This window comes from Mauremys reevesii, linkage group 13 (genome assembly GCF_016161935.1).
Source record: "Mauremys reevesii isolate NIE-2019 linkage group 13, ASM1616193v1, whole genome shotgun sequence".
In the NCBI taxonomy this organism is placed as follows: domain Eukaryota; kingdom Metazoa; phylum Chordata; order Testudines; family Geoemydidae; genus Mauremys; species Mauremys reevesii.
The window spans coordinates 4,608,093-4,623,174 of record NC_052635.1 but is presented as its reverse complement, the minus strand read 5'-3'; the positions used below and the strand labels follow the sequence as shown (position 1 = coordinate 4,623,174).

The window sequence follows — 15,082 nt, the reverse complement described above, 5'->3', positions numbered from 1 at the left end:
CTTGTGCTACGTGGGACCACTGCCCTGTTCAAAGGGTTAGTCCTGTTATCACCTTGTTAAAACCTGGGCTTGGTGTAGGGTGGCCACTGTCCAGAGCTGCAAGACCATTTGTGTTTTTAAGATCCTGGGCATGAGTCACACCTCTGGGCTCAGGGCTAGTCCAGACATGTCTTGGTGGCTGCCTGCAGGTTTTTTTTCTCTGCCTTCTCTCCTACCTGTAAGAGGGGGAGCCAATCAGAGTTACTGGCGGGAAGCTGCCAGGGTTTGCCTTTATAAACAGACATTTTTTTGAACAGACTTCAGAAAGGTTCCTGCATTGCTGCCTGGTCTGATCAGCCAGAGGTTCTGGGGGTCCTTTCTCTGCTCTCGTTTTATTTTTGAGCGTACACCCGTTTTTGAACCCCCCCCCCCACGAAGAACGAATTGCTACCTGAGAGATCTCCTGATTATCAAGACTGTACCGAGCCTTCTGATGTTCTTGCTGCTTCTGCCTCTGCTGCTGCCTTGGGGGATGGTAAGAATCCCTCTGTGAAACTTTCTACACTTTTATTTTATTATTTTAGCTGCTGGCTCTGTCTCCCCAGCACACAGACTCAAGCTAAACCTTGGTCTGTGTTTTAAAACCTCTCTCTTAAACCCCGTGGCACTCTGCCACTGGAAATGAGTTTGTGCTGCTGCTAAGTTCTGCTCCTGTGGGCTTTGCCCTGGACTGTTTTCAGCTGTATCCACTGCTGCAGTCACACCCGCCCCCTTTGGAGCTGTGTCCTGCACACACCACTCAGCCCTCTGGAACTACCCTTAGCACCCTTTAAGTTAAGTTTAGCATTATACTCTGTAAGTTCGGCTTAGAGAATTGTTGCATTGTGTTTTGTTACTTGCTAATTTGTGTAGTCTTGGTTAAGCTAGATCATAGATAAGGTTTTGCTGTGTTCTGTATAATTGTAATTAAGTCTCTTCCCACTGCACCCCCCCCCCAGCTTCTCTGTGTCCTTCTACCTTGTTACACTCTCTCTGCTGCTTAAAACGTGCAGCCTGTTTGCTCTGTGTGTCTGTGTCTCTGTGCTCCTACTGCCAACCCTCAATTGTATTGCTGAAGTCTAGCACAAAACCCCATTGGTTACTTTTCCTCTCTGATACCCCTCACATTCTACATTTACACCACTGTGACACATTTTACCTAAAATTGTTCATTATTTAACAGATTTTTCCATAACTATTAGTTGGTTATATGCTGCTGTGACACCTTTTTACATCGAAATCGCTAGCTACCTGTTACATTTATACTTCAGTGTTAGTTGGTTACCCACTGTATTGTACCCTGCTGTGTTGTACCCCACTATTGAAACCCCCTTACTGTTCACCAAAAAGAAACCCCTCCCCAATTGTCTACCTTAACAACCCCCATACCCCTCACTATTGAATTTTCCCTGTTTTTGCATTTTCTTAATAAAGTTTGTTTTGCACCCCACCCGTGTGGTAATTGCTCCCCAAGATCCCATATACCTGCTGGCAGGGACAGGTTTGAACTTCCCCAGGGCACTGGCTGGAGGGACCCCGCTCAGTTCGGTCGAGGGGGGGGTGACGAAGTGGGACTGGTCGCACTGGGGGCTGGGGGCTGGGGGAGGCCTCTGGGTATCTAGCGAAGCACAAGGCCGAATGCCTGACACTGTCTCCTAGCAACGGCTGGCCGGGCCCCTCCCTGCAAAGGTGCTGGAGCCAAAGGGGTCAGGTGACCTCCTGGCCTGGGAAAGGGGCTGGGCAGAGAGGAGGGGCCGGAGGGGGGGGCAGAGAGGAGGGGCCGGAGGGGGCAGAGCAGAGAGGAGGGGCCGGAGGGGTGGGGCAGAGAGTGGGCAGAGAGGAGGGGCCGGAGGGGGGGCTGGGCAGAGAGGAGGGGCCGGAGGTGGGGCAGAGAGGAGGGACCGGAGGGGCTGGGCAGAGAGGAGGGGCCGGAGGGTGGGGCAGAGAGGAGGGGCCGGAGGGGCTGGGCAGAGAGGAGGCCGGAGGGTGGGGCAGAGAGGAGGGGCCGGAGGGGCGGGCAGAGAGGAGGGGCCGGAGGGGGCTGAGCAGAGAGGAGGGGTCGGAGGGGGGCTGGGCATAGAGGAGGGGCCGGAGGGGGCTGGGCAGAGAGGAGGGGGTGGGGCCGAGAGGAGGGGCCGGAGGGGGCTGGGCAGAGAGGAGGGGCCGGAGGGGGGGGCAGACTGGGGCTGGCTGGGGAAAGGGGGGACGCGGGGACCGGGCGCTGATCCCCGGGGGGGCGGGGGGGCCCCAAGATGGCCCTAACCGGGGGGCTCCGGTTATCGGTGCCTGAAGCCCTGGGCTGGCCTGTGTCCTGTCGGCTAATAACCTGCTGCGTTACTGGCTGGCTGAGAGTCCTGGGGAATCGCAGGGAGCCGGGGGGGCAGGGCCGGACTCCCCCACACGCCGTGACAGGGGTGCTCTGGTGGTCGCCGGTCCCACAGACGTGCCTGCGGGAGGTCCACTGGAGCCGCCTGCCGCACTCCCGGCGAGCGGCAGAGCGCCCCCCGTGGTGTGCCGCCCCAAGCACGCGCTTGGCGTGCTGGGGCCTGGAGCCGACCCGGCGGATCGGGAGTGAGGGGCACCGGCAGGGCTGTGAGGGGCAGGGCTGGGCTGGCAGGGGCTGCAGGTCGGGAGTGAGGGGCACTGGCAGAGCTGGGAGTGGGGCAGGGCCAGGCTGGCAGGGGCTGCGGGTTGGGAGTGAGGGGCACCGGCAGAGCTGGGCTGGCAGGGGCTGCGGGTCGGGAGTGAGGGGCACTGGCAGGGCTGGGCTGGCCGGGGCGGCGGGGCGGGCGTGAGGGGCACCGGCAGAGCTGGGAGTGGGGCAGGGCCAGGCTGGCAGGGGCTGCGGGTCGGGAGTGAGGGGCACCGGCAGAGCTGGGGGGGGCAGGGCCAGGCTGGCAGGGGCTGCGGGTCGGGAGTGAGGGGCACCGGCGGGGCTGGGAGGGGCAGGGCCAGGCTGGCAGGGGCTGCGGGTCGGGAGTGAGGGGCACCGGCGGGGCGGGGAGGGGCAGGGCTGGGCTGGCAGGGGCTGCGGGTCGGGAATGAGGGGCACCGGCAGGGCTGGGAGGGGCAGGGCTGGGCTGGCAGGGGCTGCGGGTCGGGAGTGAGGGGCACCGGCGGGGCTGGGAGGGGCAGGGTCGGGCTGGCAGGGGCTGCGGGTCGGGAGTGAGGGGCACCGGCAGAGCTGAGGGGGGCAGGGCCGGGCTGGCAGGGGCTGCGGGTCGGGAGTGAGGGGCACTGGCAGAGCTGGGAGTGGGGCAGGGCCGGGCTGGCAGGGGCTGCGGGTCGGGAGTGAGGGGCACCAGCGGGGCTGGGAGGGGCAGGGCCAGGCTGGCAGGGGCTGCGGGTTGGGAGTGAGGGGCATCGGCAGGGCCAAAGGCAGGAGAACCAGGGCTCCCAGAAATGGGTGGGGGTGAGGCAGTAGGGTACCACCCCCCCTTGGGAATTCCGCCCCCCTCAGGCCCAGAGATAAAGGTCTGGTTAATGTCCAGCCCGGGGTGGGAGCGGGGTCTAGTGGCTAGAGCAGGGTGGGGTGGGGGCTGGGAGCCAGGACTCCTGGGTTTCATTCCCATGCCCCCGCGTGGGGCAGGCTGTGGGGGCTCCCTGTATAGGGGCTGCTAAGGATGAGGCCTGTCTCCCCCTCCCCCCAGGCAGAGGGGCAGCGCAAGGCTGCCTCCATGGTAACAGCCCCCCTGGGCTCTCAGTTGTGGGGCTGAAGCCCCTCGCCCACCCCCTGGGGCTAACTCAGCAGCGCTCCCTGCAGGTCAGTTTGTGGCTTGGCGGGCAGACACGGAGCCCGGACTCCTGGGTTCTCTCCCGGCTCTGGGAGGGGAGTGGGGGCTGGTGGGTTAGAGCAGGGGGGCTGGGAGCCCGGACTCCTGGGTTCTCTCCCGGCTCTGGGAGGGGAGTGGGGGCTGGTGGGTCAGAGCAGGGGGGTCTGGGAGCCGGGACTCCTGGGTTCTCTCCTGGCTCTGGGAGGAGTGGGGCTGGTGGGTTAGCAGGGGGCTGGGGGCCCGGACTCCTGGGTTCTCTCCCGGCTCTGGGAGGAGTGGGGCTGGTGGGTTAGAGCAGGGGCTGGGAGCCCGGACTCCTGGGTTCTCTCCCGGCTCTGGGAGGAGTGGGGCTGGTGGGTCAGAGCAGGGGTCTGGGAGCCGGGACTCCTGGGTTCTCTCCTGGCTCTGGGAGGGGAGTGGGGGCTGGTGGGTTAGCAGGGGGGGCTGGGGGCCCGGACTCCTGGGTTCTCTCCCGGCTCTGGGAGGGGAGTGGGGGCTGGTGGGTTAGCGTGGGGGATGGGAGCCAGGACTCCTGGGTTCTCTCCTGGGTCTGGGACAGGAGTGGGGGCTGGTGGGTTAGCGCGGGGGATGGGAGCCAGGACTCCTGGGTTCTCTCCCGGCTCTGGGAGGGGAGTGGGGGCTGGTGGGTTAGCAGGGGGGGCCTGGGAGCCAGGACTCCTGGGTTCTCTCCCGGCTCTGGGAGGGGAGTGGGGGCTGGTGGGTCAGAGCAGGGGTCTGGGAGCCGGGACTCCTGGGTTCTCTCCCGGCTCTGGGAGGAGTGGGGGCTGGTGGGTTAGCAGGAGGGGCTGGGAGCCAGGACTCCTGGGTTCTCTCCTGGCTCTGGGAGGAGGGGGCTGGTGGGTTAGAGCAGGGGGCTGGGGCCCGGACTCCTGGGTTCTCTCCTGGCGGGGTGGGGTGCTGGGGCGGAGCCGCCGGGCCCCAGGAGGCCGGTGGGGTGGGGATGGGTTGTAATTCAACCCCCGGCTCCTTTTCTCCTCCTGCCTCCGCGCCCGGCCAGGCCCCGGGGCGGGGCTCGGCTCCCAGCGGGACGGAGCAGGTGGGGCGGCCCCGGGGAGCAGCGGGGCGGGGAGGCCGAGCCCCGGCCCGGGAGCGAGCGAGCGAGCGCAGAGCTGCGGGAGAACCGGCCCGGCCGGCGGGGGCGGGGGCCGCGCCCGGCTCTGGACGGGGAAGGACCGAAGGAGGCAACGACCGGGAGGAGCCGCGGAGCCTCTTGCTGGGGCGTCTGTTTCCCGCTGTTCCCCCCTTTCCTCTCCTCCTTCCTCCCTGCTCCGATCCCCCCTTTCCTCTCCTCCTCCTCCTCCCTGCTCCGTTCCCCCCTTTCCTCTCCTCCTCCTCCTCCTCCGTTCCCCCCTTTCCTCTCCTCCTCCTCCTCCCTGCTCTGGTCCCCCCTTTCCTCTCCTCCTCCTCCTCCTCCCTGCTCCGTTCCCCCCTTTCCTCTCCTCCTCCTCCCTGCTCCGTTCCCCCTTTCCTCTCCTCCTCCTCCCTGCTCCGGTCCCCCTTTCCTCTCCTCCTCCTCCTCCTCCTGCTCCGTTCCCCCTTTCCTCTCCTCCTCCTCCTGCTCCGTTCCCCCCTTTCCTCTCCTCCTCCTCCCTGCTCCGTTCCCCCCTTTCCTCTCCTCCTCCTCCTCCCTGCTCCGGTCCCCCCTTTCCTCTCCTCCTTCCGCCCTGCTCCGTTCCCCCCTTTCCTCTCCTCCTCCTCCCTGCTCCGTTCCCCCCTTTCCTCTCCTCCTCCTCCTCCTCCTGCTCCGTTCCCCCTTTCCTCTCCTCCTCCTCCTCCTCCTGCTCCGTTCCCCCCTTTCCTCTCCTCCTCCTCCCTGCTCCGTTCCCCCCTTTCCTCTCCTCCTTCCTCCCTGCTCCGTTCCCCCTTTCCTCTCCTCCTCCTCCTCCTCCCTGCTCCGTCCCCCCCTTTCTCCTCCTCCTCCTCCCTGCTCCGTTCCCCCCTTTCCTCTCCTCCTCCTCCTCCTCCTGCTCCGTTCCCCCTTTCCTCTCCTCCTCCTGCTCCGTTCCCCCTTTCTCCTCCTCCTCCTCCTGCTCCGTTCCCCCTTTCTCCTCCTCCTCCTCCTGCTCCGTTCCCCCTTTCTCCTCCTCCTCCTCCTGCTCCGATCCCCCTTTCCTCTCCTCCTCCTCCTCCTCCTCCCTGCTCCGTTCCCCCCTTTCCTCTCCTCCTCCTCCTCCTCCCTGCTCCGATCCCCCCTTTCCTCTCCTCCTCCTCCTCCCTGCTCCGTTCCCCCCTTTCCTCTCCTCCTTCCTCCCTGCTCCGGTCCCCCCGTTCCTCTCCTCCTCCTCCTCCTCCCTGCTCCGTTCCCCCCTTTCTCCTCCTCCTTCCTCCCTGCTCCTTTCCCCCTTTCCTCTCCTCCTCCTCCTCCTCCCTGCTCCGTCCCCCTTTCCTTTCCTCCTCCTTCTCCTCCTGCTCCGATCCCCCTTTCCTCTCCTCCTTCCTCCCTGCTCCGTTCCCCCCTTTCCTCTCCTCCTCCTCCCTGCTCCGTTCCCCCCTTTCCTCTCCTCCTCCTCCCTGCTCCGTTCCCCCTTTCCTCTCCTCCTCCTCCTGCTCCGTCCCCCCTTTCCTCTCCTCCTCCTCCTCCTCCCTGCTCCGTTCCCCCCTTTCCTCTCCTCCTCCCTCCCTGCTCCGTTCCCCCCTTTCTCCTCCTCCTCCTCCCTGCTCCGTGCCCCCCCTTTCTCCTCCTCCTCCTCCCTGCTCCGTTCCCCCCTTTCTCCTCCTCCTCCTCCCTGCTCCGATCCCCCCTTTCCTCTCCTCCTCCTCCTCCTCCTGCTCCGTTCCCCCTTTCCTCTCCTCCTTCCTCCCTGCTCCGTTCCCCCCTTTCGCCTCCTCCTCCCTCCCTGCTCCGTTCCCCCTTTCCTCTCCTCCTCCTCCTCACTGCTCCGTTCCCCCCTTTCTCCTCCTCCTTCCTCCCTGCTCCGTTCCCCCCTTTCCTCTCCTCCTCCTCCTCCCTGCTCCGTTCCCCCCTTTCCTCTCCTCCTTCCTCCCTGCTCCCTTCCCCCCTTTCCTCTCCTCCTCCTTCTCCTCCCTGCTCCGTTCCCCCCTTTCCTCTCCTCCTCCTCCTCCCTGCTCCCTTCCCCCCTTTCCTCTCCTCCTTCCCCTGTTCCCTCCCCTGCACCAGCTCACAGCCAGCTGCAGCCCCACCCAGGCCGGGGGCCAGCGGGCGCCCAGCCCAGAGCCCGGCCTGGGCTTCAGCTGCTGGGCAAAGCCCCGGATTCAGGGGTTGGGGAAGAAGCGAACTCCCAGGAGAGCCGCTGGCTGCCGAGGCCGAGACCTCGGGAACTCAAGGGGGGAGTTTGGGTCTTTCTTCCTGCTACACGTTCAGCAAAAGATCTGATCTATTTCATCCATCCCTCAAACCCCTTCCACTGTATCCGTCCCGTCCACTGCCTCTGTCTGTCCGTCCCGTCCACTGCCTCTGTCCGTCCCGTCCCCGTCCACTGCCTCTGTCTGTCCGTCCCGTCCACTGCCTCTGTCTGTCCCGTCCCCGTCCACTGCCTCTGTCTGTCTGTCCCCGTCCACTGCCTCTGTCCGTCCCATCCACTGCCTCTGTCTATCCGTCCCCGTCCACTGCCTCTGTCTGTCTGTCTGTCCCCGTCCACTGCCTCTGTCTGTCTGTCTATCCGTCCCCGTCCACTGCCTCTGTCCGTCCCGTCCACTGCCTCTATCCGTCTGTCCCCGTCCACTGCCTCTGTCTGTCTGTCCGTCCCGTCCACTGCCTCTGTCTGTCTATCCGTCCCCGTCCACTGCCTCTGTCTGTCCGTCCCGTCCACTGCCTCTGTCTGTCCGTCTGTCTATCCGTCCCCGTCCACTGCCTCTGTCCCTGTCCCCGTCCACTGCCTCTGTCTGTCTATCCGTCCCCGTCCACTGCCTCTGTCTGTCCGTCCCGTCCACTGCCTGTCTGTCTGTCTGTCCGTCCCCGTCCACTGCCTCTATCCGTCCCCGTCCACTGCCTCTATCCGTCTGTCCCCGTGCACTGCCTCTGTCTGTCCCCGTCCACTGCCTCTGTCTGTCTGTCCCCGCCCACTGCCTCTTTCTATCCCCGTCCACATCTATCTATCTATCTATCCATCCCCAGCCACCCCCTCTGTCTGTCTATCTCTTTATGCAAAAAAAGCCTAGTCTGGAAGGGGGCTATTTTTGGCCACACCATATTTTTCTGGATTTTGACCTTTGCCAACTAGTTTTTGGATGTTGTGACTCTTGGTTCCGGTGTCGTTTGCCATCTGGCCGGCTCAGCGCCTGCGTGATTCGGGGCATGGTGCAAACCTCTGGGATTGGGGGAGATGCCGAAGCAAATGACTGGGTTTGAATGTTGAGGTTGTGGGGGGCGTATCTCAATTTTCTTGGAAGTTGCAAAAAAAATTAACTGTGTGTGTGAGAGAGAGCAACTTTTTCTGCACTTTAAAGTTGGCACAGTTTTTTCTGTGGATTAAAAGAATTCTGGATTTCTGCATTTGCCTAACTTCTGGAATGTTTGATGCATTCATTAGCAAAATTTCTCAGCAGTTTCCACCGCAAGATAATGATTTTTTCTAGCTTTGGGTAGACAGTTTGCAACATTTCTGGAGTTGTGAACATGCACCGTTTCTGTGGAAGGAGATTCAGGATATAAGGACGTGGTTTTGATGATGTTTCTGGATTTTTTTGAGAGTTAAGATTATTTTTTTCTTTCATTGTGGGGAAAAAGATTTGCAGGGAGTCTGTGATTTTTCTGGAGATTTGAACTTGTTAAAAAACTGGCTTTGGGGGACATTTTGCAACATTGCTGGATCTTGGAATGTGCAAAAAAAGGTGTATTTTGAGGGAAATTTCATGGCATTCCTGGATATCTGAACTTGCAAAAAAAAAAAAAGGGGGAAATTTTGAGCTCACTGAAAAATCATCTTGATTTGGGGACGTTTGCAAAAACGGCTGTTGACGTTTGCAAGAATTCTGGAGTTTGGAATGAGGCCACATTTCTGGCTCCTTCAGCTCACAAAAATGGTCTAGATTTGGGGGAAAGGTCGGAAGATTTCTACACGGTTGCAAGATTGTTTTGCAAATATTGTCTGGATTTTTCAGTGGCAAGATTACGCAAAGGTTTGCAAACTTTCCTTGATTGCCGGGGCCGCTCTTGGCTACTGTGAGCTTTGCGGAGGACCCTCTGGAAATGCCTGCCCTTTGCTTTCTGGTTGCAACGCAGTCCTGTTCTTGCAAAATCGGATTCTGTCCTAACTTGTTGAACCCCCTTGCGTGCCTCGCTCCACGCGCCATGAAAGCAGCCAGGCCTGTCTGCATGTGCCTGCGCTCGCTGGATGTATTTTGCTGACCAAAGAAGCTGTTTGCAGAGCAGAAAAGACTCCTCGAGTCTCCGGAAAATGACTGGGATTCTGTTCTTCTGCGGCTGGACTTTGTGAAAAGAGTCGGGTTCGGATCCGAGGGGAAACTCAACGGATTTGCTGAGTTGGCTGGAAACTACATAGGCCAAAAATATTGGGCCTGGTTGGTTGGTCTCCAAAGCTCATGGAAGAAAGAATGAGGGAACTCTAAGGAACTGGGACACTTTTGAATGAACTTTGACAAAAGTTTACAAGAAAATTGTGATTCTCTCTCTCTCTCTCTCTCTCTCTCTCTCTCTCTCTCCATCCCCATATCCCCCCCGCCCCCCACATCCACAGCAGTAAACTCCAACATCCTTTAATCTAGGCCTTAATTTACACTTCAGAGGAAGCCGGGATTGTGCCTGTTCATTTCACTCTTTTCTTCATTATTCACCCCCTTTCTTTACCATTTCCCAAGTTCTGTCCCTTGGCTTTCTCCTCCCGCCCCACCTCCCTCCTCTCCTTCCTTCCGCTCTCTGCCCACACCAGACCCCTCCCCAGAGGAACCATGTCTGTAAGTAGATGGAAGCTGGGGTTACAGCCTCCCCGTTTTCACCCTGACCCGGAATGGGTTGGCTGGGAATTTGGGGGGGGGGGGGGGCTTGTCCCTGCCACCCTGACTGGGAGGAATGAGCCCTGTACTGGGGGATACTGGTCTGCCACCGAGCAGCACTGGGAGTACTGGTCCCTCTGTCCCAGGCCTAGCCAACACTGGGGGTCCCCGGCCTCTCTCCCAACCCGCCCTGGGGGTCCCCGGCCTCTCTCCCAACCCGCCCTGGGGGTCCCCGGCCTCTCTTCCGGCCGGCCCTGGGGATTCACTGCTCCCTCTGCCCCCAGGCTCAGCTGGCCCGAGCGCTGTTCGACAACGTGGCCGAGTGCCCGGAGGAGCTCTCCTTCCGCCGCGGGGACCTGATGCTGGTGCTGCAGCCCGAGGTGCCCGGCCTGGCCGGCTGGCACCTCTGCTCGCTGCACGGGCAGCAGGGCATCGTCCCAGCCAACCGCGTCCGCGTCCTGCCCGAGCCGGGGCCCCCCAACCTCTCGCCGGCGCCCCGCAAGGAGAGCGCGCCAGCTGCCCTCTACCACCCGCCCCAGGGCCAGAGGAGCAGCAGCGCAGGGCAGGAGGAGGAGCAGCAGGAGGTGAGAACCCAGGCGTCCGGGATCTCCCACTGCCGCCCCCGCTCCGCCATCCAACCAGGGAACCCAGGCGTTCAAGGTCCTCCAACACAATCTCCCCTGGGGATCTCCCATACCACTGCCCACCCCCATCAGCCACAGCCTGGCCTGAGGACCCAGGTGTCCGGGATCCACCCCCACAGCTCGGCCTGAGACCCCAGGTGACCAGGCCCTGACCCCTCTCTGCCCCCCCTCCAGGTGTATGTGGTGCCCCCACCCACCCGGCCATGCCCAACCCCCTGTGATGATATCTACAAGGTGCCCCGTGCCACCCGGAGAGACAGGGACCCCAGCGAGGTGAGAATGGGGGACGGGGGGTGGAGGGGAACTCGGGAAGGGGGCGGGGAGATGGGGGGACCAGTGTCTGAGCCTTGATTCACCTTCCTTCCCCCCCCACCCCCAGGTCTACGATGTCCCCGGCTCCCTCCTGCGGGACGCCCCCCTCTCCGACACCTATGACACCCCCTCGCCCTTCCCCAAGCAGGCGGCAGAGCTGGACGCTGACCCCTACAATGTGCCCCCCCCGGCCAAGCCGCCCCCGGTCCAGGAGGAGGAGGAGGGACGGGAGGAAGAAGCAGCCCCCGTCTACGCCGCCCCCTCCAACCTGCGCCGGGCGTCCGCCCTGCTCAACCTGTACGAGTCGCCGGAGGAGCTGCTAGGGGGGGAGTACGACCTGCCGGGGCCCCCCGCACCGGAGGCGGCCCTGGGGGGGCTGAGCCTGGGCGAGGTGGGGGGGGCGGGCAGGCGCCCGGCTGCCCTCGGCCGAGAGCCTCTCACGCCGCCCCCTGCCCGCCCTGCCCTCGCCCGGCCCCCGCAAGGGCAGCATCCAGGACCGGCCCCTGCCCCCACCCCCGCCCCGCCTGGTGGGGCTGGCGGGGGGGCCGGACGAGGGGGCGGGGGATGGGCACAGCGAATACGAGGGGATCCGACTGGCGGAGGAATACGACTACGTCCACCTCAAGGTGAGCTGGGAGCACCACCCCCGATGCTGGCCCGAGCCCTGACCTCTGACCCCCGACACCACCCTGAGCCCGGCTACCCTGACCTCTGACCCCTGGCACCACCCTGAGCCCTGACCTCTGACCCCCGACACCACCCTGAACCCGGCTACCCAAACCCTGACCCCCGACACTGCCCTGACCTCTGACCCCTGACACCACCCTGACCTCTGGCCCCCGACACCACCCTGAGCCTGGCTACCCAAACCCTGACCTCTGACCCCCGACACCACCCTGAGCCCAGCTACCCGAGCTCTGAGCTCTGACCCCTGACACCACCCTGAGCTCTGACCCCCGACACCACCCTGACCTCTGACCCCTGACACCACCCTGAGCCCGGCTACCCAAACCCTGACCTCTGACCCCTGACACCACCCTGAGCCCTGACCCCCAACCCCACTCTGAGACCAGCTACCCGAGCTCTGACCCCCAACACCAACCTGAACCCAGCTACCCAGTCCCTGGCCTCTGACCCTAAAACCAGCCAAGCCCAGCTACCTGATCCATGACCTCTGACCCCCTCCCTAATGCCAACCTGACCTTGGTCCTGATGTCAACCCAAGCCTGGCTGCCTGACCTCTGACTTCCTCCCTAATACCAGCCCAATCCCAGCTACCTGATCCCTGACCTCTGACCCTAATGCCAGCCTGCACCCAGCTACCCAGTCCCTGATCTGTGACCTCTGCCTCACCCCAGCTTTCTGTCCAATAACCTCTCAGCCCAATGCCACCCTGACCTCTGACCCCAACCCTATGACTACAGGTCACTGACCTTGACCCCAAAGCCAACCTGGCCCCAGGGTCCCTGACCTCTAACCTCAATCTCAGCCTTCCCAAAATGCCAAATGGACACTTCTTTCCCAGACCCCTCCTGTCAACCCTGTCCCACAATCACTGACCTTTGACCCCTGACCCCAAATCCAACTTCTGCCCCTGTAGGGGACAGACAGGCTCCAGCCCCCGGCTACAGACTGTGACCCCCCAGAGGAGGCAACCAGCCCCAGACCCCAACCAGAGACCCCTCTTTTGCTGGAGGAGGAGGAGGTAGGGGTGGTTCCTTCCCGGACGCCTGGGTCCCTTTCCCTGGTGGTGGATGGCGGTTAAGCTCTCCCGGATGCCTGGGTGCCATTTTCAGAAGGGTGAGGTCCTTCCTGGGTGGTGGGTGAATGGGGGGTGTCAAGGTTCCCGGATTCCTTGGTCTCATCTCCTGGAGGCGGAAGGGGTCGCCTCCCAGACTCCTGGGTCCTACCCCCTCCCCTCCCCTCCCCAGCCTGGGGCAGGAATGGCCCCTTCCAGCACTGACCCTCTCCCTGCCCTGCCCTGCCCAGGTGCCGCCCAGCGCCGAGGATGCCCAGCTGCTGCAGTTCTATGCGGGCCAGTGCCGGACACACTACGCCACCCTCCTGGCAGCCACGGAGGCCCTGCTGGCCAGCGCCGGGGCCAACCAGCCGCCGGGCGTCTTCGTGCCGCATGGGCGCTTCGTGCTGGTCACGGCACACAAGCTGGTCTTCGTGGGCGACACGCTGGCGCGCCAGGCGGCCTCGGCCCCCGTGCGGGCCCGGGTGGGGGCAGCCGCCGGCGCCCTGTGCCAGGCCCTCAAGGGGGCTGTGCTGTCGGTCAAGGCGGCGGCGCTGAGCTACCCCTCCGCCCCTGCCGCCCGCCTGCTCCAGGAGCGCCTGGCCGAGCTCTCCCGGCGGGCGCAGGCCTTCACCGGCCTGCTCAGCACCCTGGCCCCCTCCTGACCCGCATCCAATGGCCCATTGCAATCCCTGACACCGTGTGCCCCGGCCTTGACCTTTGCCCTCTGCGACCCCCGTTACCTCCACTCTTGACCCCACCCAAGGGCTTCCCCTCCTGGCCTGCCCCCCAACCAAAAAGCCCCTTGACCTGTGACCTCTGCCCCCAGTCCAGGTCCTGCCCCGCAAAGCCCTGACCCTCTTCACAGGGGGGAATCTTCGTATTATTTATATTTCAGGGTCTGGACTCATGGAGGGTGGATGGGTCACCCCCCAACCCTGGGGGCCCCAAAGTTGCTGGGGGGGGGTCAGAGCAATGCCAAAGACTTGACTGCGGTTGGGCAGCAGCAGAGGAATCCCCCCACACACACCTGGAGACGGGGCGCATTAGCGGGGGGGGGGTCAGCCAACACCAGCATGGAGCAGAGGCTCATGGGAGAATGGCCAAGGCAAGAGGGAGCAGAGGAGTCTGGGTAAAGCCCAGCAAAGGGGATGGGCCCCCTCGGCAGCCCGAACTGCTAAGAACCGATGAGTCCCCAGCCCCTGGCACCTCCCTTGGCAGCTTTGCTGGGGCCCCTCCCGCCCGACCCGCACCCCCTCACCAGGAGCCCACAGGTGACCTGCTCTCTCAGGAAAGATTTTTTCTATGTTTGTAAATAATAAATCAATGAAAAAGCCAATTGTCTCTGCTCCTCTGGGGGGGGGGGGGGACAGCCTGCCCCCCAGGGCCAGATCAGAACCAGCAACCCCCCCCCATTCCCTAAGAAAGGTGGGGCAGGAACAGGGGGGGAGGGCCAGAGGCTGTGATGGGGAGGAGAGTTGGAGGCCAGGCTGTGGGCAGTAGGATCTAGTGGTTACAGCGGGGGGGGGGGGGGGGCAGGGGAAGAGAGCTGGGAACCAGGACTCCTGGGTTCTCACGCCAGCTGAGAGGCACCACCACCCCCGCCCCCCCCACACGCTGCTGGGCCTGTCCATGGGTGTGGGTGGGCCAGGCCCAGGAACACACCTGGCCAGGTGACCATGTGAACTCCATGCCAGGGCCACACCTGGACTTGTGGCAGGCCTGTGCCAGGCAACAACACGCCAGGCAGGCCCATGACATGCAAGGAACATGCCAAGAGCACAGCCAAGCGCCGAGCACACACACCAGCACCACCCATGGGGCCCAGGCTGACAGAGCGGGAGGCAAAGGGCAGCGGGATAACAGCCTCCTACTGGGGATGGAAGGGACCCTGGTTCAAATCCCAGACCCCCCCACTCATCTCCACTGACATCAGGGAAAGGGGGCCAGGAGGGTGGTGAGGGCTAATGGTTAGAGGGGGGCAGTGGGTGCACCTGTCCTTGCTGTCTGCCCCCACCCCACCAGCTAACATGCCAGGGGGACCCCTCATCCCCCTGCAACTGCCTAACCCTTGCTGGGGCCCCTGCCACCCCCCAGCAACACCCCACCACTCTCTAAGGACCCCCCTAACTCCCCTTTGACCCTGAATGCTCCTGGGGAACCCCATCCTTATCAAGACCCCCCCCCATCAGCAGAGAACCCCTCCCCCCTCACACACACACAGCACCACTGTCAAGAGCCCTTTTCACACCACCTACCCCCCCCCATGACCCTGGTCATGTGACCCACCCCCTCAACCCACGTCATGTGATCAAGAGATGACACAATAGACTGGACTCAAGGGCCTCCCACGGCCACACCCCGCCCCCAGCTCAGGCCCCCTCCCCTGCACGGGGGCTGGTTCTCCACGCACCCCTTGCTAAGATGCACCCCCTCAGCAAATACAGCTGTGACCCCTAAGAAGCCAGGAGTCCTGGTCCCCAGCCCCACCCCACTTACAAGAGCCAGGAGTCCTGCCCCAAATCACCAGGCGCCCCCTTTTGTTTCTTCCAAAAACATCTTTTATTTTTTTTCCACCCTCGTAACATTTTTTTTTTTAATTTCCCTCCCCCTGCCCTCACCCCCCCCAGCCTGGAAATTAAAATAAAGGGGGGAGGAGAAAG

General features: G+C 63.0%; 1 protein-coding gene across 1 annotated transcript; it reads left to right on the top strand.

Annotated features, from left to right (window-relative positions):
* The first annotated feature begins 7,696 nt into the window (after nt 1-7,696).
* EFS (embryonal Fyn-associated substrate) lies at nt 7,697-13,706 on the top strand. The gene is made up of 7 exons (XM_039498757.1): nt 7,697-9,686; nt 10,010-10,309; nt 10,544-10,642; nt 10,749-11,072; nt 11,224-11,307; nt 12,282-12,386; nt 12,671-13,706. Exons 1-7 carry the CDS (start codon nt 9,681-9,683, stop codon nt 13,082-13,084), a joined length of 1,332 nt encoding a protein of 443 aa, XP_039354691.1. The 5' UTR covers nt 7,697-9,680; the 3' UTR covers nt 13,085-13,706.
* Nucleotides 13,707-15,082: the final 1,376 nt, after the last annotated feature.